The sequence below is a fragment of the Muntiacus reevesi genome, chromosome 16, assembly GCF_963930625.1.
Source record: "Muntiacus reevesi chromosome 16, mMunRee1.1, whole genome shotgun sequence".
In the NCBI taxonomy this organism is placed as follows: Eukaryota; Metazoa; Chordata; class Mammalia; order Artiodactyla; family Cervidae; genus Muntiacus; species Muntiacus reevesi.
Window position 1 is genome coordinate 58,934,921 of NC_089264.1, and position 27,558 is coordinate 58,962,478.

Sequence of the window (27,558 nt, forward strand, 5' to 3'; positions counted from 1 at the left end):
AGCTATAAATAGGAAAACAGAAAAACCAAGAAACTCCAACAATATGCTCTTCTTTGGGTCCCAAGGCCTCTGGTCAGGTTTCCCTCTTTTATCAGCCTTTCAGAGTCCCTTAAGAGTCTTCACGTATAATGTCTAGGGTTTTGGGGTACACTGAGTGAAAAAAATAGGGAAAGTATATCTACTCAAAATTGAAAATCTCACAATTTCACTTGTATTTTCTTCTCTCATCTCAGTTAATACTCAATATGTTTCCAGTTTATTTTAATAATGAAACATCAGGTCACACGTTAAGTAAATCCTGTATATCAAACAGTATTTTTTTGATACCATTTGAGAGTCAAAGGGACATCATATGAGCATCAGAATGCATTTATTCTCTAAAAATATTCAAATTCAGTGCCTGCTTCCAGGTTTTCTGACTTTTGGCAACCTTCTAGATTTTATTTACTGATATTTTGGTAAAGATTTATGTAGTAGCTTTAGTCTAAGCCATCTTTAAATTTTGGAGTCTCCTTTTTCTCAAAGAAGAGTTTTCATTATAGCTTCCTCCCTTGATCCTCTTGTAGCCCCAATTGGGACAAGACAGGAACTAGTCTCTGGTGAAAGCATAATAGTATGGGAGAATCAGACCATAAGCTTCTTCCCAAGGACAATGGCTAGTAATTTGTATTTCTTGAGTATGTTGTTAACCTTTGAGCCAAATGCTTGGTGCTCAATAGACTATTAAGGAAATAGGATCTAATTTTCTAAGAAGGACTTTAAGGGTAGGCAATCTTATGGGAATCACGTCTCTTGTGGTAGAGATATGAAGATTTGAAATAGTTCTCATTTACTATATTCTTACCACTGCAATTCTATTTGAAATTTTGTGTTGGAAATAAGAGAGGAGGGTGTGAGGTATTCTTCATATCTACTCTCTGCCCTTCAGTGCTGGGCTTTCTATCACAGTGGGATCACCTCTACTGAAATGCATTTCCAAAGCTCATTTACCAACTGCTTGTACTCATGTTCAGAAAATGGAAAGTGTTGGTGGGAATTGAAATGTGGGAAGCTAGAATAACCTGTCCCCTTTGTCTTTGCTTTGGGAGGCATCTTTGGAAGTGACCATGACTCCTTAGAGACTATAGTTCTTATTGAACAGCTTATTCCTCTCTATTAGAAATTTTCCATCTGACAGTACTGGCTCCAAAGATTCTGGTAAGCCCGCTACCCGTTTTTCTCCTTCATCTCCAGGAGTGGTGGCGATGCTTTACTTCAATTACCTCATTTAAATCTTCTCTATCATGTAATGAATATCCCTGTTATCCCTAAGGTCACATTAGTGGTAGTGGTGGAGATGGGATTTGAACAGTAACAACCTAACCATAAGCTCTGTCCATTTAACCAATGTGTTGCAGCTACACTTAGCCAACTTTTGGGACTGCCAACCTTCCCAAAATGAAATGCAGAATTTAAGAGTAGCTCTTTCACTAAAACCTGATAGGTTATTCAAAGCAAATCATGCATTTGAGTTTTCTTTAAGAGTCCACTGTGAATGGTATTTTATATAATAGAGGAGTGAGAAATCTAAAACTACATCCAAAAATGAACATCAGTTTTAAATTTTGAGTTAATAATGCTTATCTTCCAATATTGCCCTTGAAGAAATGATACTACACGTGCTGCTCAATTTTTATTTCAACTAACCACAGAGGAGATTGAGCTCTGATTATGAGATATAATTTTGTCCTCCTGGTGCCTATTCTTTAGCGAAATTTTGGGATATCATATATTTTTTTCCTGTGGACATGGTGAGGCAAAAATTGTGTGGCTAATGATAAGAAAGATTATTTTCAAATAGGCAATCAGGAAGAAAGCTCTTGTCATTCAGGCCGAACTTTTAGCTTCCTGTTGACATTTTTGTCCCATAATTTGCAAGCAGCAACTTCCCAATTGTATTTAGGGAGGCTTTCAATCCAGTTGTCAGCTAAAATAAAATTTTAGTGCATCCTCAGATGAAATCTTTTTCTCTTGCAGGCTAAGGGTTTATTAATCAATACCAAAGCTCTCTGAATTTGACTCTACCTCCATTTTGAATTATAAGTCTCTAACTTGTCAACATTAAGTTTGAACATATCATTCTCCAGTTTGGAATTTTAAAGGAAAACTGAAGACAATGTAACAACTGAATATTTTAAAAGAAGAGTCAATAGAGATCAAGAAATTCTAATATATATTTCCTTTTTTAATAAATACATAAAGCTCTTCACCATTTCCCTCAATTATTGTGATTAACATGAGAGTAAGATCTTTCAGAGAATCATTATGCCAATTTTCACAGCCTGATGTAAGGATTCATTTCACAGAAATAATCATAACTAGCATTAATTTATAGATGAATGTCAGTGCCATAACACAAGATCGTAAGGCATATTTACACCATCTTAACATACAGAACACCATACACATACACAAAAAAATCACAGATCCAGAACAAACAAAATTCAATCTCTTAGCTTACATTTATAGGCTTTGTCTGAACCATATTTTTTTGCTATTTTTTCATAATTATTTCTTTCCAAGCAACAAACAGATCTTCCTATGTCTTGTGATTTATTTGTAATATTGTGCTCATGCAAAAATAATACTTGTTTTATTGCGGCAACATTTAAACAGTTTTGGATTTGGGTCCCAAAACCATCATCTAACATTTTACGTGATGTTGCTTCATCCATATTGTCACTTTATTTGCAGTGATATGATGATTTGTTTTTGGTGAGTTACAAAATGACAAACACAGCCAGTTGACCACAGTTCAAAAATCAAGATTCTTAAGCTTCTTGATCATGCATATTTTACTTTCATTCTTGCAAAATTTTTTGAATCAGGAACACCATTTGATTGAATATGTATTAGTTTTCTTTTTTGAAATATTTCTAAAAACAACAACAACAGAAAGAGTGAAAGAAAATACCGTCCCACATCCACTGTTCACAGACCACGCGGCCGTCACTATAACCCGTACTTCTGCAGCAGTTCCGACTGCCACTGGCGCTTGCGCTCCGGGAAGTAATCTGGAATGTGGATTTTTTTAAAATCCTGGATACACTTTTTCATTTCTTCTTCCACACTCAGCTTCTCGCAGACTTTCTTTTTGGAAAGGTTGGTTTCCCGGGACTTGCTGATGAGCGTCTGAAAGAGTTCGCTGTTTCTGCGCTTGTCGGGCGGCGGCATCCACGGCACAGGCGCCCTTTTGGAGGGCCGATCCAAAGTCAAGGTGCTGGGCTGGGGAGCGGCCGCCTGCGGGGCGCTGGCGGGGGGGTCCTGCGGCGTGCTCGCCTCGGAGCGGCTGTCGCAGCTGGAGGTGGAGAGCTCGTTGCAGGAAGTCCCACTCTCGCTTCCTTTATCCGTGACTTTGTCCTGTTTCCTGTCTTCGTGTTCTTGTTTAGGTGACACTATTTTCTGAGGTGGTCCTAGAAAGGAAAAAAGAAGTAGGAAAACTGAGTAAGAAGTGGGAAGGTCAAATTAAATAAGCTTTATATATATTTTTTATTTTCAATCAATGTGGTCTGCTTCCTTAATTTATATTTGAGGAATTCAATTCAATGCCTGGCATAGTTAATGTACACTGAAGCATGCAATTTGCTGATTAATTATTGATAACAATTAAATTTGAGAGGTTTGCTTGATGAGCATTTATCCCATAATAGATCATCTATAACTTCATGCTAAAAAAAAATTTTTTTTTGTTATTTTTAGTTACTAGTTCCTGCAATCTGAAAAAGATATCACATATAAATATTTTGCTAGCCACATAACTGTTTTATTGAACAGTTAGCTCATTTCTGTTTTAGCTAACGGCATTAGTTGTCCTTTGCGTATATAAATAATTCACCATCATAATGCAGAAAGTACCACGACTCTATTTTACAAAACAGTATTCTCCAGGCCCAGAACTGCAATAGCATCATTTATGCTTCCAAGAGGGAAACTGGCTTAAATCTTATCCTCCATCTCTTAATCTTGTTTCCTGTCTACTTTCTTGGGGAGAATCATGAAAGTACTATAAGATATATAGGTACCTAATATTATGCTGAAAAATATAGTTGAAATATAGTATTCTCTTAAAGTACAAGGCTTACCATTTGAGGTAGATTAGCTAGGAGGACAACTTTCAGAAAATGATAGTTTGCCAAGATAATTATTTCAAATACACAAACAGTTTATTTCCAAGAGGGAGCATGCTTTATTCTCCTTGACTCTGGTGTGGGATTAGGATCTCCATCTAACATTTATTGAACATCACCACATACCCAGAACTATAATAAAACTTTGATTTAACTGGAGCCCAATCATTCAGAAATATAAGTTACCCAAATGGTTTTGTCTTGTATTCAACATTTATGCACAAGTTATCTGAACCATAGTTGAAATGAAAGGCATCAGTATTTTAAACAGTTGCATAGCGGATTCTACTCTGCAGCCAGAGTTGAGAAGAACTGGTAGGATTCATAGGGTCTCAACCTTAGCCACATATGGAATTACCTGGAAAGCATGGATTATTGATGCCTTGATCTTAACCCCAGATGTCCTGCTCGATGCCACCTGATCACTGGGTCATTTAATAGATTCAGGTGATTTCGACATGCAGTTAAGATTCTGAGGGTTTCTTCAGTCTAATATATATCTGAATTAATAACCAATATGAATAGTCTATATTACTTAGAAGGGTGAGGAAACAAACCAATAAAAGCACTTTTCATAAAAGCACCCACTATGTGCTGCTGCTGCTAAGTCGCTTCAGTCGTGTCCGACTCTGTGCGACCCCACAGACCAGCCCACCAGCTATCACCAATTTCCCTATTTAAAATTAGAAGAAAACACATTGAGACATCTAGTTGAGAGGGAGCAAAGGTTTTAAAAAGCTTTAGAACCTTTTGGAAGGCTGCCCTGGTGGCTCAGTGGTAAAGAATTCACCTACAAAGACAGGATGCTCGGGTTCGATCCCTGGATCGGGATGATCCCCCAGAAAAGGGAATGGCAACCCACTCCAATATTCTTGCCGGGAGAGTTCCATGGACAGAAGAGCCTGGCAGGTTACAGTCCATGGGGTCGCAAAGAGCTGGACGTGACTAATAAACACACACACACACCCCACACACACCCACATATATACACACAAAAAGGTCTAGGACAGTAATTCTCAACAATGAGAGTACATCATTGCAATTTTTTTAATGTACAGATGTACAGGTCCATCTCTGGAGATTTTGTGTGCTGAATGAATGGTTTGTATGTATGTATGTATGTATGTATTTATTTTTCATTTATTTTTATTAGTTGGAGGCTAATTACTTTACCATATTGTAGTGTTTTTTGCCATACATTGACATGAATCAGCCATGGATTTACATATGTCCCCCATCCTGAACCCCCCTCCCACCTCCCTAAGGCGAGGGTGGGATGATCTGAGAGCATAGCATCGAAACATGTATATTATCAAGTGTGAAACAGATCGCCAGTCCAGGTTGGATGCATGAGACAAGTGCTCAGGGCTGGTGCACCAGGATGACCCAGAGGGATGGGATGTATGTATGTATTTAAATGGCAGTCAGAGTGGTAAAGAAAGTACAGCACCTGTTTATCTAATTCTCTTAATGGCAGAATGTAATCCCAAGCTAGCATAATGCCCAGTAGCCTGGTAAAATGTAGAATATAAACAAAGGGCTTTTACGTGTTTACCAAACTTGTGTGTTATTTTAAGCAGAAACCTCCACAGAGGAATCTAAGATTTTCATTCCCAATGATGACTAAAGGGTTAAACTCCAAAGAGCTGGGAAAGCCAATTTATGTTTAAGAATTAATGAGTAGTGAGAAGTCATTTCCTGTTAATAGGCAGCGGATAGAGCATTAAATAGAGATAGCTAGGCAGAAAGGTAGTAACATCAGAGAGGAAGACAGTACAGAGATACTACTACCACTAAAGCAAATGGTTCATTCTGTTTTGATTCACTGGGGAACAGTGTTCAATGAGACAGGCCAGGAGGAACACAGAGGTCATGAAGTCCCTGTGTTCAGACACCAAGTCACGTCCCGCTCTTTGCAGCCCCATGGACTGCGGCACTTCAGGCCTCCCTGTCCCTCGCCGTCTCCCAGAGTTTGCCCAGGTTCATGTCCATTGAATCGGTGATGCCATATGAAGTCCATCGTTAACTAAATAAATTATATACAGTTACATTGTTCTTAATGGTATTAATAGTTATCCCAAAAATACTCCCCAAAATATACACACACAAATGCAGGCTTCACAATACAGTAGAATGCAATATATGTATGCTGGAAATGGATTGCTCTTGTTTGTAGTGTAAGATGGAAGCTCAAGGAAGACTTCTTTGAAGAAGGCATTGATCAGTTTAGCCAACAGAATTTACTGAGCACCATGACATGCCAGGCTGGGATCTAGAGGAGGCACATGATGGGTGCTCTAGTGAAGCCCACAGGCTATTTTATGATATCCCATAACATTAAGTGTTTAAACTTCATGAGGCACTTTAGAATATCTTCCACTGTAGACTTTGAAGTCCATGAAAAAAAAAATGGAGATGGAAACCTGAATTTTCTATGGTCTCAAAAGCACCTTTTTCTCAAAAAAGAACTTAGAATAGGTACAGATATTAACAAGAATTAATAAATAAACACTTTTATTTCTCATCCCTCCTAATTCATAAGCTATCTTTGGCAAGGTAGAGTCCTAATCAAGACACAAATTAGGTTCAGATGTTCACTTAACAGAAAATGCATAACTTTATTTTGTCCACAATTTTTAGTTTGTTTTTGAAGTGTAACTATCTACAGCACTATGTTAGTTCCTGTCACACAACATAGTGATTCAATATTCCATTACATTTCAAAATGGTCATCACAGTAAGTCTATATATCATGTGTCACCATATAAAGATATTACAGAATTACTGACTATATTCCCCACACTGTACATTACATACCTTTGAAATACATTTTGCAACTGGGAATGTGTACTTCTTAATCTCCCTCATCTATATCTTTCCTTTCCCCATCTCTGGCTCCTCTGGAAAACACCAGTTTGTTCCCGTTATCTATGACTATGTTTCTGTTTTGTTGTTCATTCATTTCTTTTTTTTAAGATTCCAAATGTAAATTAAATCATACACTATTTGTATTTCTCTCTCAGATTTATTTCTGTTAGCAGAATACCCTCTCAGTTCAATTCAGTCGCTCAGTCGTGTCTGACTCTTTGCGACCCCATGAATCACAGCACGCCAGGCCTCCCTGTCCATCACCAACTCCAGGAGTTTATTCAGACTCATGCCCATCGAGTCGGTGATGCCATCCAGCTATCTCATCCTCTGTCGTCCCCTTCTCCTCCTGCCCCCAATCCCTCCCAGCATCAGGGTCCTTTCAAATGAGTCAACTCTTCTTCGCATCAGGTGGCCAAAGCGTTGGAGTTTGAGCTTCAGCATCAGTCCTTCCAATGCACACCCAGGACTGATCTCCTTTAGGATGGACTCGTTGGATCTCCTTGCAGTCCCAGGGGCTCTCAAGAGTCTTCTCCAACACCACAGTTCAAAAGCATCAATTCTTCGGCGCTCAGCTTTCTTCATAGTCCAACTCTCACATCCATACTTGACTACTGGAAAAACCATCGCCTTGACGAGATGGACCTTTGTTGGCAAAGTAATGTCTCTGATTTTTAATATGCTGTCTAGGTTGGTCATAACTTTTCTTCCAAAGAGTAAGCGGCTTTTAATTTCATGGCTGCAATCACAGTCTGCAGTGATTTTGGAGCCCCCCAAAACAAAGTCAGCCACTGTTTCCACTGTTTACCCATCTATTTGCCATGAAGTGATGGGACCAGATGCCATGATCTCAGTTTTCTGAATGTTAAGCTTTAAGCCAACTTTTTCACTCTCCTCTTTCACTTTCATCAAGAGTTTCTTTAGTTCTTCTTCACTTTCTGCCATAAGGATGGTGTCATCTGCATATCTGAGGTTATTTATATTTCTCCCGGCAATCTTGATTACAGCTTGTGCTTCCCCCAGCCCAGTGTTTCTCATGATGTACTCTGCATATAAGTTAAATAAGCAGGGTGACAATATACAGCCTTGACATACTCCTTTTCCTATTTGGAACCAGTTTGTTGTATGTCCAGTTCTAATTGTTGCTTCCTGACCTGCATACATGTTTCTCAAGAGGCAGGTCAGGTGGTCTGGTATTCCCATCTCTTTTGGAATTTTCCACAGTTTATTGTGATCCACACAGTCAAAGGCTTTGACATAGTCAGTAAAGCAAAAAGATGTTTTTCTGGAACTCTCTTGCTTTTTCGATGATCCAGCGGATGTTGGCAATTTGATCTCTGGTTCCTCTGCCTTTTCTAAAACCAGCTTGAACATCTGAAAGTTCACTGTTCACGTACTGCTGAAGCCTGGCTTGGAGAATTTTGAGCATTACTTTACTAGCGTGTGAGATGAGTGCAATTGTGCGGTAGTTTGAGCATTCTTTGGTGTTGCCTTGCTTTGGGACTGGAATGAAAACGGACCTTTTCCAGTCCTGTGGTCACTGCTGAGTTTTCCAAATTTGCTGGCATATTGAGTGCAGCACTTTCACAACATCATCTTTCAGGATTTGAAATAGTTCAACTGGAATTCCATCACCTCCACTAGCTTTGTTCATAGTGATGCTTTCTAAGGCCCACTTGACTTCACATTCCAGGATGTCTGGCTCTAGGTGAGTGATCACACCATAGCGATTATCTGGGTCATGAAGATCTATTTTATATGGTTCTTCTGTGTATTCTTGCCACCTCTTCTTAACATCTTCTGCTTCTGTTAGGTTCATAACATTTTGTCCTTTATTGAACCCATCTTTGCATGAAATGTTCCCTTGGTGTCTCTAATTTTCTTGAAGAGATCTCTAGTCTTTCCCATTCTGTTGTTTTCCTCTATTTCTTTGCATTGATCCCCGAGGAAGGCTTTCTTATCTCTCCTGGCTATTCTTTGGAACTCTGCATTCAAATGGGAATATCTTTCCTTTAATCCTTTGCTTTTGCTTCTCGTCTTTTCACAGCTACTTGTAAGGCTTCCTCAGACAGCCATTTTGCCTTATTGCATCCGTTTTCCATGGGGATCGTCTTGATCCCTGTCTCCTGTACAATGTCACGAACCTCTGTCCCTATTTCATCAGGCACTCTGTCTATCAGATCTAGTCCCTTAAATCTATTTCTCACTTCCACTGTATAGTCATAAGGGATTTGATGTAGGTCATACCTGAGTGGTCTAGTGATTTTCCCCACTTTCTTCAGTTTCAGTCTGAATTCGGCAATGAGTTATGATCCAAGCCACAGTCAGCTCCCGGTCTAGTTTTTGCTGACTGTTTAGAGCTTCTCCATCTTTGGCTGCAAAGAATATAATCACTCTGACTTCAGTGTCGACCATCTGGTGATGTCCATGTGCAGAGTCTTCTCTTGTGTTGTTGGAAGAGGGTGTTTGCTATGACCAGTGTGTTCTCTTGGCAGAACTCTATGAGCCTTTGCCCTGCTTCATTCTGTATGTCTATCAATATCATCACAAATGGCACAATTTTATTATTTTTATGGCTTAGTAATTATCCATTATGTGTGTTTACCTATCTATATACATATATGTATATAGATATATCTATCTATATATATATTTTTTATATGTATATAGATAGATAAACCATACACACCAAATCTTCTTTAGCCATTTGTCTACTGATTGGTATTTAGGTTCCTTCTATATCCTGGCTCTTGCAAATAATGATTCAGTGAATATAGGGGTGCATTTATCTTTTTCTAATTAGTACTTTCATTTTGGGGGGATAAATATCTAGGAGTGAAATTACTGCATCATATGGTAACTTTGTTTTTAATTTTTTGAATAACACACTTTTGATTGTATAGAATACTATCATAGTTCTTTGCATAAATCATTAAGGGTAATAGTGTCATTTTGATTTATGTTAGAATATTTGATGATGCATAACATATTATATATTATAATTTCTATTTAATTAAGCACACTTTAAGTCATTACCAATAAGTTAGTTGATCTAAATTGAGACTAAGATATAATAACAAAATGATTTTTGCATTTTTATGACATGAAATTTAATAAAAATCAATGAATTAAAAGGGATTAATGATTTATTCTAGTTGCTTAGTTTTCTGTGAATGCCTGCTAATTGTATGCTTCCAGGGATAATTTAAAACTTTACATCATTCCATTCAATGATCCAAAGCCACTTGAAATGCCTTAATAAGCACATGAATAATAATTTAATAATAAGTCCTGCATATAGAGGAACCGCATGATTGTCAGAAACCTCTCTGTGTCTCTTCTGCTAATAATAGAATCAAGTATATACCTGTGATCTTCTTAAAAGCATTCTGCCCTCTGAATTACAGCACCAATCAGACTTAGTATAAGAAAAGAATAATAAAGAAAATAAAATTAAATATGATTTGATGACTTAATGAGCTGGACTTTCTTCCTTCACTTAATTACTAGAATAGGCGACAAATCAGTGAACAATAAAATTAATTTAAAAAGGAATTAGCTATTTAAAAGTCCAATATATATGTGCAGTTAGAAACTTTTCAAAAAGTATTTGGAAAAGTAAATCTTCCACTTTTCATTTGGCTATTTGCCATTAAATACAGTAGAATTTTCATCCAGGAGTTGACTGTCTTTCAAGGAGAGTTGAGCTCTACCTAAGAGATCTGCAAGCCAGCTACCTAGTTCATACCACTCCACAATTAATTTTTAAAAAAGCAGTGAAGACACATATGCACACACACACACAATACACATCATACTCCTGTATTAGATTCACACCTCTCTTCACTGGGGAAGATCTGAGGCTAAGCTTGTCTCAATCTCTCTAGGCAAGTACTTGGTGCTGTTCACATCATCTAATACTTGTTAGCCCCTGTTCATTTACATGATAAAGTTCCGTGATTCTAATTTATATAATGAATAGTAAGAACTTCTCCATGTAGTAAAACTCTATTGAATGTTAAATATAAAACATTAAAGAGTTACCATTAATAGAAATTACCTTTTAGAATGGGGAAACAAATTCAACTTCTATTTAAGTACTTCACAGAATTACAGGATTCTAGGGTAACTTTCTCTAAATTCATTGATAGGAAGTGTAGTTCTAGAAGATATCAACTTACATTTGCTTCATTAAATCTATTCTTGTCACTGAAATGCTGGCGATAAGAATGACACTTCAGGCAACACAGTGCGGACTGGCTGGGCTCACCTTCTGGGTCAAGGACTTAACTAGATGTGTTTTCTTGGTCAAGTTATTTACTTTCTTTGGGCCTCTGCTCCCGTTTAAACTTCATCAAGTTGCAGCAAGGATTAAATGAGCTAGCACACATAGAGTACTTAGGATGTGCCTGGCATGTGTAAATGCTTGCAATGTTTATTATTAATATACAGAATAAATATTCATTGTTATTTGGCTACAGTATGGCATATTTGCTTATCTGAATATTGAGAGTACTGATTGAGGAACCCAAATAATTCCATTCTAATTTTAGCTTCACAGGTAGTAACTATGAACATATGAATTGCAGGCAAGTCACTTATTTCTCTAAGCCTCAGTTTTTTATCTATTAAAAATGAAATAAGAACAGTAATTCCTAGTCATATGGTTATAACAAGAAAGGAGATAACAGATGTTGGAGCAATTTTGCTGTAAAGTTCTCTATAATAAATTTGAGAGACTATTAAGTATTAAATTGTTTTGTCCAAAAAGGAACTTATTTGAGAAAATAAAACACAAAAGCTCTCTTTGAGTTATTAAAATGTATGAATTAAAAGTAATAGTAAAAACATTACATCAAACAAAAGAAAATACACTGAATGTATCACAGTGGGCCAAAACTTGTAAAATTGGACAAAATGGCATTTTCAATTAATTCCATTGGCTTTTATTACATAGATATAAAAAGGAAAAAATAGTAGCTTTTCTAAGTGATTTGGGTGAATAGAGTTGTACAGAAATCAAACATTAATATTTTCTTCTTTAAAAAAGGCACATGATTAATAGCGTTGGGTGTAGGTGTATTCAATAGGACTTCCGTATTTTTTTTCAGAATACACAGGAATTTCAAAATGAAGTCTATGTGGAAAACTGTGCACTTAAGAAAATCTTTCATGTTAATCTCTTTACCTGCCTACTGATGCTAAAAAAGACTGAATATGTAAAATGTGTCTACAACGGGCATAATTCCCAGAAGGGAAATTACCTTTTAATAGTACTAAACTCAATGGCGTGTGAATGGTTATGTGGTACTTGAACAGAATGAACCAATCCATCTTAAATATTAGCACCACAGGCCTCTAAGTATTATGCAGTTGAGTCCAAAGAGGAAAAAATTTTCATTTCAACTTGATAAACATTTGTTGAGCACCTATTATGTACCAGGCATCACAGCGCTAGTTTCAAGGACACACACACACAGAATTCCTAGTCATTCAATCATTCAGGCTTAGTGTGAGAAGCACAGTCATGCAGCTGTATCTAAAAGGCTGTTTGAATGAATAAAAACTAATTTTATATGAAAATAATTTACACATTTCTTATGTTTTAATCATCTCTTCTATCATTACTTGATCACTTCTATGAAGGAAAGTGAATAAAAGAGAAAAGTAAAGAAGGGTAATTGGAAAGAGAAATATATTGTGGATTCTTTTTTTCATAGGACACGATCGACCACTAACCCAATCTTGTGTTAGTCCTTGTACTTGTTAACTTTTTACTATGCTTTTTTATCTAATCTGTCTTCCAGTGCTTCAATTGTAAACGCCTCGGAGCACAAACTGTGCCTTTCTAGACTGTTGGGAAGCCTTGATCGGAGAATTGTTTAACCAAAATAGTAAAAAGAAAATTATATTCATTTCTCTGAATTTCTAAAGTAAGTAGCACTGACTATGTCATCTGTTTGGTACTTAGCATTCACTACATTTTATGTTACTATATGTGCTTGGGCCGAGTCGCTCAGTCATGTCTGACTCTTTGCAACCCCGTGGATTGCAGCCCACCAGGCTCCTCTGTCCATGGGATTCTCCAGACAAGAATACTGGAGTGGGCTGCCATGCCCTCCTCCAGGGGATCTTCCCAACACAGGGATCGAACCCAGGTCTCCCACAATGCAGGCAGATTCTTTTCCGTCTGAGCCACCAGGGAAGCCCTTTATATTACAAAATATTCCCCTAAATGACCGTGGAGTAGTAGCGGCAGTATTTATTATGGGCTTCCCAGGTGGCTCAGTGGTAAAGCAGGAGCCATGGCTTAGATCCCTGGGATGGGGAGATCTCCTGGAGAAGGAAATGGAAACCCACTCCAGTACTCTTGCCTGGGAAATCTCATAGACAAAGGAGCCTGGTGGGCTACAGTCCATGGATGGCAAAGAGCTGAATACGGCTAAGAGACTGCACAGCAGTAGGAGCAGTATTTACCACGGATAAAAATTTTGCATTTAAGTGGACCCGCACAGTTCAAACCTATATTGTTCAAGGGTCAACTGTTATTTCCATGAGAGCAGAGACTATGTCTTAAGTTTCCTTGTATCACTCCATTCAGGAGGGTGATTCATCATTGAATCAAAGACACTAATAGAGTGAATAAGCGAAAGTAATGTAGTACTAGGAAAACGTAAGAGAACATACACATGTAGTAAGACTTATATTGGAGGAGGTTTCAAAAGTAATCTTGTCACCTTCCTCCATTTCTATAAATCTGTTTCTCTCTGTTAGTTATTTCTGTAGATGATATCCCAGTAATCTTTGGCTACTCGATGGATTCATCATTTATTTCCAATTGTTTTCCAGGTTTTGTTAATTCTACTATTAAAACTGGCTTTTGAATCTAGTGTTAGTGTGAGTTGCTCAGCTGTGTCCAACTCTTTGTGACTGTTGCCCACTAGGGTCCTCTGTCCATGGGATTCTCCAGGCAAGAATCCTGGAGTGGGTAGCCATTCCCTTCTCCAGGGGATCTTCCCAACCCAAGGATCAAACCCGGGTTTCCTGCAATGCAGGCAGATTCTTTACCGTCTGAGCCACCAAGGAAGCCTCTTGAATCTAACCCTTCATTTCTATTCCCCTTTACCACCTCTTATCACAGGCTTCTCATTACTTCTTAGGCAGTTGTCTGACTCCATCTTTAGCTCCACTTCAAACTATTCTCCACAGCATTGCTAAATAAATATTCCCAAAGTCTAATTCTGTGTACAAAAACCTTCTAAATATTTCCTATGTACACAGAATCAAATCTCAGTACCACATTTTGGCATTGGAAACTACTCTCAGTGTGACTCAAATGATTATCACAATCCATCTTGTAATGTCCCATATATATTGGCCAAAATACATGTATTCCTAGTAAATGTCTTGCTTTATCCATGCCTATTCGACCCCTCTGGATTGCATTCCTTCCTTGCTTCAAAGGAAAAGTACCATTTCAAAGCCTATTCCCAACGATGCTTTCAGCATCAAACATTCCATTCTTCCATTTGGAAGTGACTTCTTGTTATCTTTGTTCTCTTAATGACCCTTTGCAGTTTGCTTGTATCTACCAATTATTGGGTTTATCTTGTCTCAAATAAAAGTTATTTCCATACTAATGCTAAATTGCCTCTCTGGATTCTGCCCCCCAACACACACACACACACACACACACACACACACACACACACAACACCTATGTTAAGCGCTATGGAACAGATTATTTTCTATCTTTGTATTTCCTGGAGCACCACCATCATGACAAGACTCATAATTATTCATTAACAGTTAAACTGAATTAAGTGAAATTCATATAATCTAACTAAGAATGTCTAAGCTCATAGGCAATTTTTTATCCCTAAAGAAGTTTTGCTTTGTTTTAACTAATAAAAAGATAAACCCAAGTATAACTAAGCCCGTTGGTTATAACAAAAACAAACAAAAGACATGGGCAAAGATATGAACTTTTAGTGTGACCTATAAGAAGGACCTCATAGTCTTTGTAGTAAGTGAAAATTTTCCTTTGAGAAGGTACCTATGTTAATCCCTTGAGGTTATTAAAGAGAAATAAAAAGCATTGGGAACTGCATATAATAAGGAGAACCAACTGTCTTTGTTGTGCATTGAATTCTAACAATACTAATGTGATTGTATCTGATGCTTGCAGTCAGATGTCTAGGAAAGAAGATATTAAGTGTTCACTTGTCCTTTCAGAATCCCTATCACATGCAGAATGGTTACCAACACCTTGCAAGATGTCTGCATTTGAAACTATCTTCCCATTTCACTTATGGGAGCTAGTATTCCATGGCACATGTACCAAATTTTGTGATAAAAAACAAGAGCTCAGAAAGATGCCCAGGCTCCTTCTGGATCCTGAAATTATATTCATTCATTCTTAGGTTCCCACCACATCCGAATCTACCACACCTTACTAATGCATGTCTGACTTTTTTCGGTACAGGCTGAGGTAGCCACCTGCTCATTGCCTCCTTTTTCGCAGGCGCGTACTAAGAGGGATACTTTATCAGGTTTAAACATTTGTGAACACAAGCCTACTCATGCTGCCCTGCATCTGTAAACTGCGGGTCATACCGCCCACACAGGATTGAGAGGTTGTATTCAGCAACACATCTGACGGCCGTGGGCGGACAGAAAGGAGCTCTGGGAGTGCAGGCTGGGGTGCAGTGTGGTGTGCTGTGCGCAACAAACTGGAAGGAACAAAAGACCGCGACGGCTGTAAACTATCCTCGCCTGATGCAGATACTAAAAGCAAAAACTCAGTGACATCAGGGGAAGCAGAGTTTGTGAGCGAGCAAAATAAAAAGCGGGCTAACACCCTTGGGCTCCAGAAGCAGCAGTGATTGTAGGCAGAAAGTCATATTTAAGAGGATTTGTATTTGTTACATCTCTTCAGAATCCGAGTGCCTTCCTACCAATAAATGGTTTCAAGTACTTCCAACAATGTCCAGCGAGATGCCACTTCTTATAGCTGCCATGCTGTTTAATGTGAGTGCCCCCTCTTTTCCCTTTGAGATGTGTGAAAGTGTACCTGTTACAGAAGCAGTGCGGTGCAGAATCACGGCAGTGAATGGAAAAGGGAAACATAAATGCTCACAGCAGGGTTTAATTTCATGTTGTGTGACAATGAAAAATTGCTCAGCCTTTAAACAGCAAAACTGTGCTTGAAGTAAAGTTCTGACAACTATGAACTATGTGCCAAAATGTGTCTTTGAGATTCATTTTCCCATGCTGCTCAAGAAGGATTAAAAATATGGTACACCCCTCCTAGAACTGCTTTAAGAAAAGATATGTATGAGAAAGTCTTACAGTAGGCTGAAATGTGGCCCCAGGTCCTAATTCCTGGAAACTGTAAATGTTACTTCATATGACAAAGTATTAGCAGTTGTTCTCGATTATTGGATGGACTTTAAATCAATCACAGGAATCCCTGCAAGAGGGAGATAGAGGGAGATGTGATACACACACAGGAAGAGGAGGAAAGGTGGTCACTGAGTCAGAGATTGGAGGGAGGTGGCTACAAACCAAGGAATGCTGGCAACTACCAGAAGCTGCAAGAAGCAAGCACCAGATTTTCCCCTTGAACCTGTGGAGGCAATTTAGCATGGCTATCACCTTGATTTCAGCCTGCTGAAACGACTTTGGATTTCAGGCTTCTGCAACTACCAGAGAATAAAATTTCTGTTGTTTTAAGCCACCACATTTTTGGAAATTTGTAACAACAGCCATTGGAAACTAATACAAGTCTATTTAGTCTAATGTCTGGCCCTTGTCAATGTTGAGTTATGGCATTTATACAAGTGAGCATGGTATTATCTTAATAACTTGATGATACTGGATCTGAATTACAGGGTCTTAATTTCTTTACTATAATGCAATCTCTGCCAAACTCTCATTATATTTCTTTTCCAACTCTTAGCCCTTAAGATTTGGGAAAATAGTTATCATGTTGAGTCTAAGTTTTGCCCAGTTATATAAATCAACCATTATTTGCACAATGAGATTTATAGTCCTCTAACGACATCATATCTGTTCCCACAATAAACTCTTCTATTTCTACACACACACACTCACACACACACACATCCACCCCTCCAACTGTACACACATACATCATATATATATGTGATATTTTTAATCACAAACTCTTATCTATAAGTGATTCCATACACATCTCTAGCACCTGACCATTCCTTAAAGTTTTAGCACTAGATTTAACTGCTTTCTAGACATCTCCTAAACTTCAAATACCATACGCCCCCAAATGACAAATGACCTCACTATTCTTTCCCCTTTAAACCAGTTCCTCCCCTGATGTTTCTATTTGCCTTTTTTTATATAAGCACCACAATCTTCTGAATCACACAGATTTGAAGTCCTAGCATCATCTTCATTATTGCTATCCCTACTGCTCTATTGATTCCTTCCTTCTATGAACCGCTCCCTAATCTTACTGAGTGTACTTTGATAGCATCTCAATCATCTCCTTTGCTTTAGTCTTGACCATCACTGTTATCATCCTCCTTTTTTTTTTTTTTTTGGCAGCAAGGGATTTTTTTTTCCCCAATTATTTTTATTAGTTGAAGGCTAATTACTTTACAATATTGTAGTGGTTTGTGCCATACACTGACATGAATCAGCCATGGATTTACATGTGTTCCCCATCCTGAACCCCCCTCCCACCTCCCTCTCCATCCCATCCCTCTGGGTCTTCCCAGTGCACCAGCCCCGAGCACTTGTCTCATGCATCCAACCTGGGCTGGCGATCTGTTTCACACTTGATAATATACATGTTAATTGATAATTAACATTGATATTATACATCCCACCCTCACCTTCTCCCATAGAGTCCAAAAGTCTGCTCTATACATTTGTGTCTCTTTTTCTGTCTTACCTATAGGGTTATCGTCACCATCTTTCTAAATTCCATATATATGCGTTAGTATACTGTATTGGTCTTTATCTTTCTGGCTCACTTCACTCTGTATGATAGGTTCCAGTTTCATCCATCTCATTAGAACTGATTCAAATGAATTCTTTTTAACGGCTGAGTAATATTCCATGGTGTATATGTACCACAGCTTCCTTATCCATTCGTCTGCTGATGGGCATCTAGGTTGCTTCCATGTCCTGGCTATTATAAACAGTGCTGCGATGAACATTGGGGTGCACGTGTCTCTTTCAGATCTGGTTTCCTCGGTGTGTATGCCCAGGAGTGGGATTGCTGGGTCATATGGCAGTTCTATTTCCAGTTTTTCTTTCTATTGTAATGACCTTCTAACCTCTTACCGAATCTACTGAAAAGACATTCGAGATTTTTTCATTTCTAATATCTACCACCTGTTATCGGCACTGAGAACCCAGCTGCGTATCACCAAGACACAGCTCTTTTTATAGGACCTCTTCTCTGAAAATGGCTTTCAGAAACAAATTCAAATCTCCCAGCCACATAAACAGGACATCCCATGACACGGTCCCAGTTTCAACTCTAAAACTCATTTTCTATTGCTCCCACCTTCTATTCAAGCCAAATTAGAAATAATTACTATTGTCCTCAATACTGCATGCATTTTTGCTTCAGTTCTCTACCTATGTAAAGAAAGACTGATTTCTGTTTTGTATCATACTTATGTATTTGGAGTAAATTCTTTGTTGGCTGAGTGTGTATGTGTGTCTGAAAATAAATGTATGGCCCCTATCTATGTAATGGACTCCAAGTCCAAGGAGGAGATTCATAACCCAGACTGGGATAACCACAGTACCTTACCAACTCCATCCCATAATCGAAGGCAAAATGAAGGTTAGAAGGCAAGTTACTTGGGTAGTTCAATAACAAGAAATCCTTGGAATACTTTAAGCTGTTGATGAAGGAAAAAAGAGAGAGAAGACCTTTACATACTTGGCAAAATGCTTTCGGGTGTGACTGCAGATGGCTGAGTGCCCAGCCCCAGCCAGAATAAGAGAGAATGAGAATTGAAAGGAAGCCCTACCAGGGTTTGCCTGTCTGACTCGGTGATCCTTCTGGTCATTCCACCTGTTAGGCAAGTATTTTAGACAGAATAAAATATAATATCATCAGAAAAGTCCTTTTTATAAACCAGTTTAGATATTTTATTAGATTCAAATAAGCTTGAAATATAACTGAAATCTTTCCTCTTGAAGCAAGCTGACATTTGATTGTATTTGTCACTGCAGAACTCTGACACCTAATGCACAAACTTAAATATTTTAAGCTACTGATCAGAGAAGCTGGGGAAATTTAGAATGAGTTACACAGAAATATATATATATATATACACAATCAGTGAGTACGTGTGTGTTAAGTCCCTTCAGTGACGTTCAACTCTGTGCAACCCTGTGGACTGTAGCCTGCCAGGCTCCTCTGTCGATGGGATTCTCCAGGCAAGAATACTGAAGTGGATTGACATGCTCTCATCCAGGGGATCTTCCCAACCCAGGGATGGAACCCATGTCTCTTATGTCTCCCAAACTGGCAGGCAGGTTCTTACCACTAGCACCACCTGAGAAGCCCTTTAACCAGGTAATCTTTATCAAATCTCAGATTTTCCCATTTCAGAACAAATGCTTATGTTGCAGTATTTTCTGAAGCACACACAATTGTAAATGTAGACCTATAAAAAGGTTCTTTTACATTAACTGGATAGGCACAGATCAAGAAAACAAAGACAGTTTAAACAAAAATTATTTATTTAAATGTGAATTCCACTTTAAAATTTACAGTATGAAATTAAATAGAAAATTGATAAGAGGATGTAGAATTACAGCAGAGAAGAAAAAGAGAGGATGAGGGAATTGTCTCAGGACTCATGACTTGCCAAGTACTATAATATAGTCCAAAATATCAGAATTGGATTTGTATAATAAGGCACCTTTAAGACTGAACATTTCTCAATGATGTGCCTCTTGATTGGAAAGATTCTGCCATAAGGTCAGAAATGTCTGCTAAGAGCTTTCGGAGCCTAATTAAATAATGAGTAGATTCTGTCAGGGTTGAGATGCCTTGAACTTTTCATGTCACTTCATACTGCACTTTAGTCTAAACCTAATATCTCAATAGCAGCAGTAACATCAATCTTCCTTTCTGACTTTAAAGCTTTACAGATTAAAACATTGTGAGGTATTGCTAATGAAACTATTACAAGATAAAAAGATGTACTGGTAACACCTTCTATGTAGAGCAATCAAAATGGTTATCTGAAGTAAGAATTTGCATTGGGAATACATTAGGAAAACCATGTTTAATTACCAGATATATTAATGGTTATTCAGTAAAAGCTTGAAAATAGCACTATTTAAATATAGGCAGCATTAGTAAAAGAGCATGTTCCCAGTATGATGCATACTGAAGAGCTCTTCATGAAGTGCCGAGAACACAGGATTCACAGAAATGAATAGTCTGCTTTGACTTTATGTAGTTCAGTGAAAGTGATCGAGGATAGTCACTCTTTGTTCGATTCATAAAACGTACTTAAACAAAGCACATACAACTGGAACAGAAAATTCAACTCTGTTCATTCCTTTTAGGGGAAAAATTTCTATAACAAGGAAGTAAACCAGAGCTACAATTACTCAATAATAAGAACTATATATATAAAAATCGCTAATTAGAAATTATGGCTTACATTATAATTGATTTTAATACAACTGTCATTGTATATAAGTATTTTGTGTGTGTGTGTGTGTGAGAAGTACAAAAATATGTTTAACCAATGATTAAAGACTCATGCTCTTTCACTTGAATGGCTGGCTGCTCCATTTGCTTTAATAAATGGTGAAATACTTTGCAAGAAACACTGCAAAGGACAAAAGTCACACAGAACACGAAGGTGGTTCTGATTTCGGGATCAGAGAGCAGATGAGAACGATTAATATTCGTATTAATGAGAATGGCTATTGGCTTTATTTTATCAATTCCTACCATTTTTGTTTACAATAGCAAAATCATACATATAATTAGAAAAAAACTTCATAATCAAAATCTTCAGTATTATGTGTTCAAACTGCTCTCAATCAATCTTTGACCAAGGAGTCCTAGCCATCCTGTCTTACTCATCATCACACTAAAAACAACAGCGTGGAGAGGGGAAGATGGGGAGGCCCGTGCCTCGTCTTGCCTTCAGTCCTTCAGTTACGGGTAAGGCAAAGACAGGCAGGATGTGTACACATGAAGTGGGATGGGAGCTCTGTCAGTCTTGCGCGATGCTTTTTGCCTCTTCCAGGAAGAAAGGGAGGCGCACACATGTACTGGCAACAAAATACCAGTGGGGTGATCTTGGTGATTCAGTGTATCAGTTTGATGCTTTAATATTTGCATTTAAAATATTCACTATATAAACAGTAAAATTCATGCTAGTAATTTAAAACTTAACATTTCTTTACTTAGAACACTATTTAATAGCAAATAAAAAACAATGAGTTGTGAGAGCAACCACAGAAAAAAGGAAAAAGTTTTATATTTTAGAATTTCAGTGGCTCGCTCTTTCTGCTTTTTGAACAGGAAACAATCTTTTCAGTTGGCACTGGGCTGTGCATGTTACATCAATAAAAGACTTTATTTTATTTTTTTATTTTTATTTTATTTTAAAATGTAGAATAGTAGTGAGGTTACTATGTATCAAAAATCTATAGAATTTACACAGTGATACTCAGAATAAAAAATAGTGTATCCTAAAATACATTTGGTACAAAATTAGAAATAATAAAAATAAATGAATTGAGCATTCAACTCAGGGTATTGAAATACAGCAAAATAACTCAAAAGAAATAGGAGCTTAATATGAAAGACAGACAATAACAAAGAAGGAAACAAAAATCTTCAGCAAAATGAAAAGATGGCTGTTAAAAAAACAATCTTGTGGTATATCTAATAAAGACAAAACAGAATTCTCTTTAATTCTGAGAAAGTGAGAATAATTAAAGAGAGAATTAGAGAGACTGTAAAGTGATTAAGTATACTATTAGTAAATTTATATCAATAAATTTAAAATTAATATTTTAATATATATATAAATTATCAATTTTGACTTACTAAAATAGAAAATATGAACAGTGATATATATATATATATATATATATATTTTAAAAGAAAATAGGTTTAAGATCTAGTCCTAAAAAGGAAGAAACTAAATAACTGACTAAATCTTTAAGTGCAATGCAAATGGTAAAGTATGATATGAAGAGTATATCATGTTAGACACTCTCTTTCCTGTATTTGATCAATATCATACTTCTCATGAGTCTGAGTCTGACTATTCCCTATTTTAAATGGTAACCCACCTTCTCTTCTGTCTCCTATTAATGATTAAAAACTCCTTACACATCCTTCTCCTCTGTCCTACATTCCTGGAATACAAAATTGCTTTCTCACTGAATGTGTGTGTCAACATGTAAAGTTAATGTTTTTAAACAAGCGCGCGTTCCCTTAATCAGTGGAGGCAGCGAAAGCCTGCCAGCAGAAGGCACCTTGTCAACTGCTGTTCAGCATTGAACACACACATTAAAACTCCTTTGTACAGAGACACAAACCCACTGTTCTCTACGGCAAGCTCAGGGTGAGGCTGAAGGATGAAACTGCTCCGCCCGAGGAGTGTTACTAGGCGCTCCAAGGCTGGGGAGAGGCTTGCTGCTGAGTTGCTAGCAGTATAAACAGACAGAGTAAGCAGGGACGACAATCAGAGGTGGAAAGATCAGTCTGATCGCACCTGACCTATTTGGTGACATTGGACATTCAGGTGGAATTCAAGAAACCATATTGGAGAAGCCCCGGGAAATGACGGCAGGCTAAGAAATCCTGTGTCCACTAGAGTTTTACTCTTTTGAGTATAAAAGGCAAACACAGCCTTTAAGAAGAGGTTCCACTCAGCTTTCTTAGCAGGAACATTTCTCAACTGCCCCAGCAATTATCCCTGTGCTACTCACTTATTTTCTCTGTGAAGAAGTTTGTAATCACTGCCATAATTGTGATACAGTGACTGCACTCAGCATTTAACTAAAGTCCCTTTGCTGATTATTCTTACAGCAGTGTCACTGACTCAATACCAGTCACGGTCATCTGTCCCACTTGCCGTGTCTCCTGGCATCAGCCAGCAGGGGGTCATCACCTGGGAGCAGAGCCGCGGGGAACTCCCGAGCCCTGTTCCATCACCAGTGTCTAATGAGTAGCCTGTTGAATCTGTACCTCCACCTCTTACCACTGTTTCCATAAAACAATGCATTCCCTAAATAAGATCATCATATCAGGCCACAAGATAGAATTACAAAGCGTATCAAAAACTGAAAAATAACCTGAGATGAGAAATTTGGTATGCTCCAAAAGTACAATGTATGCAAATTTTCATTCAAAAAGAAGAAGACCTTGTCTAGGACTGGGTTAATTCCCGTTATTGCAGCCTCGTGTTACTCAGCCCTCACTGATATACTGTCCGGGCCCTTTTACTCATTTATCCTCAAAAAACTCAGCTGAAATCCCCCTTGTTTATAAACACTGCAGCTACTGAAGAAATCAAAGCCTACATCATTATACTAGGAGTTAAAAATAAACCTTGGGAGGATATGTCTATTTCTACAGCGTTTGTCAGCTTTTACTTGATAACTGATGTCAAGACAGGAAATTTCAAATCAGTTGAAGGTCTGTCTCTAATCCACAGTTTAAATCTCTAGGCAATATGGGGAGGATTTTGTTTGTTTGTGTTTGTTTATTAAGAGGCATTCATCTTCCTTGTATGTGGATTTTCTTTGGGGCTTTGTTATATTTCAAATGACATGCGCGTTCTGTTTAAGTATCCTAATAGAAAAATTAAAACAAAAGAATAAAAATGTGTTTGTTCTGGAATCTTGGATTTTCAGCCCCTCACAAGCAATAATATTTAATGATCTGTTAAAATGGGGTTTTTCTAAAGGGTTTTTATTATGCATACACAGCAGGGCTTGCTTTAAAGTGGCTTGCTTCTATTGCAATGAGCAACAGAGAAAAGAGATGTGATGGGCCAAAGAACTTAATAAAAGAATATGAGATTCAGAATTCCTGTGCACACTCAAGATACTCACTAGGGGATATAAGTTCAAATAAGATTCTCATCTTTTTTGAGTTTACTCTTCAAGCGAGTAAACATTTTACTTAACAAACTTTAGGAAAACAAGGTTGCTCTTTCTCCTTCCACCTTATGTAAAATGAGAACATATGATTATGTATGAAAAGCAAAAAAATAAATGTATGATCAGAGGGACATTAAAGAGCCTGGACAGGCCTGGCAGTGAAAATGCAAGGTTGGATGGTGATAGAAGACGACTGACACTACAGAAATGTTACGCAATTCTAACTGAATTAGTAACTCCAAGTGTTGAAAGCACCCGTGGGTTCTGCAGTGGAAGGAACTGTGTAATTTAAAAAAACAAAGAACAGTGAAAACAGGTAGTGCAGAAGGCACATGAACCTCTTTGAGGTCAGTCTGAGATCTACTGGAATGCCCAACATGTATTTTTTTCTCAGCATTGTGTCAATATTGTAAAACTCATTACTCGGCGTGTGTGCTCAAGTTGCTCAATCGTGTCCACCCCTTTGTGACCTTATGGACTAGAGCCCACTAGGCTCCTCTGTCCACGGGATGCTCTGGGCAACCACGCTAGTATACTGTAGTGGGTTGCCATTCCCTCCTCCAGGAAATCTCCCCACTCCAGGGATCCAACCCTTGTCTACTGCATCTCCTGCATTGGTAGGCAGATTCTTTCCCGCTGCATTACCCGGGAAGCCCCAATCAGATAGCGTGCATGCATGCTAAGTCACTTCAGTCGTGTCCGACTCTTTGTGACCCTATGGACCATAGCCCGCCAGGCTCCTCTGTCCATGGAATTCTCCAGGCAAGATATTGGAGTGGATTGCCATGGCCTCCTTCAAGAGAGCTTTCTGACCCATGGCAGGGGATTCTTTACCACTGCATCACTTGGGAAGCCCCAGTCAGATAGCAGTTATTGCTTATCTCTTCCTCACAATTCTTTCCATAAAACTGATCTCCTCCCTCTACAAAATGTTAAAGCATTTTATGTTTTTTACACTTTCATTCTTCAGTGACTCTGAACTCTTTAAGAGTTTTGGGAATGGGGAGTTGCTTCTGAATGGGTATAAAGTTTCAGTTATATAAGATGACTAAGTTCTGGAGACCTGCTCTGCACAATGTAGACCTTCTATACTGTACACTTAACTATTTGTGACAGGGCAGATCTTATGTTATCTCTCCACACCACAATTCGTTAAAAAGGAGTTTAAACCCTCCTATACAGCTGATGGAAATGTAAATTGGTGTGGTACTATGGAGAACAGTATGCAGGTTCCTTTAAAAAGTTAAAACTACAGCTACCATATGACCCAGCAATCCCACTCCTGGGCAAATATCCAAACAAACTTCTAATTCAAAAAAATGCAGCACTCCAATGTTCATTGCAGCATTATTCACAACAGCCAAACAGGGAAACAAGTTCTGTCCATCTACAGATGAATGGATAGAGAAGATGGGGTGCATATTAACAACAGAATATTACTGAGCCATAAAAAATAAGATGATAATAGTGCCATTTGCAACAACATGAATGGACGTAGACATCATCATACTAAGCACGTGTTAGCCTTAGGCACTCAGTTGTGTCCGATTCTTCGCAGCCCCATGGGCGGTAGCCTGCCAGGCTCCTCTGTCCGTGGATTTCCCAGGCAAGAATACTGGAGTGGGCTGCCATTCCATTCTTCCGAGGGTCTTTGTGACCCAGGGACCAAATCTGGGTCTCCTGCATTCCAGGCAGATTCTTTACCACCCAAGCCACCAGGGAAGCCCCATACTAAGCAAAGTAACCCAGAGGAGAAAGGTAAATACCGTATAATCTCACCCATGTGTGGATTCCAAACACGACACAAATGAACTTATCTATGAAACAGAAACAGACTCATATTGAGAACAGATCTGTGGTTGCCAAAAGGAGAGGGGGCAGAGGGTTGGATTGAAAGTTCGGGATTACCAGATGCTGACTATTAAATATAGGATGCATAAACAACAAGGTCCTCTACCCCACACAGCACAGTCGCGTCCGACCCTTTGCGACCCGTGGACTATACAGTCCTCGGAATTCTCCAGGCCGGAACACCGGAGTGAGTGGCCTTTCCCTTCTCCAGGGGATCTTCCCAACCCAGGGATCGAACCCAGGTCATCCAAACTGCAGTCGGATTCTTACCAGCTGAGCCACAAGGGAAGCCCAAGAATACTGGAGTGTGTAGCCTGCCCGTTCTCCAGCGGATCTTCCCGACCCAGGAATCAAACCAGGGTTTCCTGGATTGTAGGCAGATTCTTTACCAACTGGGCTACCAGGGAAGGCCCTGTATATCACAGGAAGCTACATTTAATATCCTGTAATAACTCATAATGGAAAAGAAAAAAAAAAGTGTTTGGAAGTCAGATGACCACGGTAACGAGTCTTTCCCGTTCTCTAACTCTCCAGGTGTACCTGTGACAAGGAATAAAAGGCTGAAGCGTTTGTCTTTATCGTATATTTTGAAGCAACTGCAACTGCTAAGTCACTCAGTCTGTCCGACTCTGTGAGCCCATGGACTGCAGCCCGCCAGGGCCCCTGCTCGTGGGACTCTCCAGGCGAGAGTACTGGCGTGGGTTGCGTGCCCTCCGCCAGGGGATCTTCCCGACCCAGGGGTTGAGCCCACGTCTCTTGAGTCTCCTGCCTTGGCAGACGGGTTCTAGCGCCAGCTGAGAAGCCCCTTATACATCAGTACTTACCCTTTATTACTCATAGTAATTCTGCTTTGAAAGCAAGAAGGTGACATGGAAAACGTTTTAATAAAATAATCAAGAAAAAAGTCTTATCAAGTAAAGACATATATGCAGGATAAATGATTAGGAAATTTTAAATGAGTTTACTCTAAAAACAAGTACTTCTTTTACTGTTATTTCATTATTATTTTTCTTAAAGGGCATCTACCCATCATTTATTCTGATAATCACATAAGGAATAATTTTTTACTAAAACAGCACCACAGGGTTTCGATTAAATCTGAGAAATGGATGCTGAAAGGAGGGGATACAGTCAGTTAGGGGACAAAATAAACTTCTTGTAGGTACATGGAAATGGGGCCCAAGCCATCTCTGACGGGAAGACGGAAAGGAGGGGGAGTGCTTTTCCTCTTTGAAGATGTGCCTGGACCCTGGGATCTGCAGCCAGACATGAGGCGGCTCCGCCTCTGGGAGAGCTTCCATCTCAATGAGAGAGAGTGGGGAAGGCGGCTCTCTGGGGGTGGGCAGAGAGTGAGCGTCGCCAGCAATGGAAGAGCAGCAGGACTAAGCAGGCAGCAAGCCGGGACTGAGGCAGGGGCGCAGCTCGCCAGTGGTCTAGTGGTGCAAGCGCACTTATCAGGGCTCTGCTTCATGTCTGTAGGTAACACTGTATCTGACCAGACTTCCCCTTCCACTAG

General features: G+C 38.7%; 1 protein-coding gene across 1 annotated transcript in view; it reads right to left on the reverse strand.

Moving 5' to 3' along the window:
* Positions 1–2,938: 2,938 nt before the first annotated feature.
* Positions 2,939–27,558, reverse strand: part of KCTD8 (potassium channel tetramerization domain containing 8) — a 250,101-nt gene continuing 225,481 nt past the window's right edge. Inside the window, exon 2 of the mRNA XM_065907547.1 lies at positions 2,939–3,452. Coding sequence (XP_065763619.1) covers positions 2,992–3,452 — 461 coding nt within the window. The 3' untranslated portion in view covers positions 2,939–2,991. The remainder of the gene's footprint in view (positions 3,453–27,558) is intronic.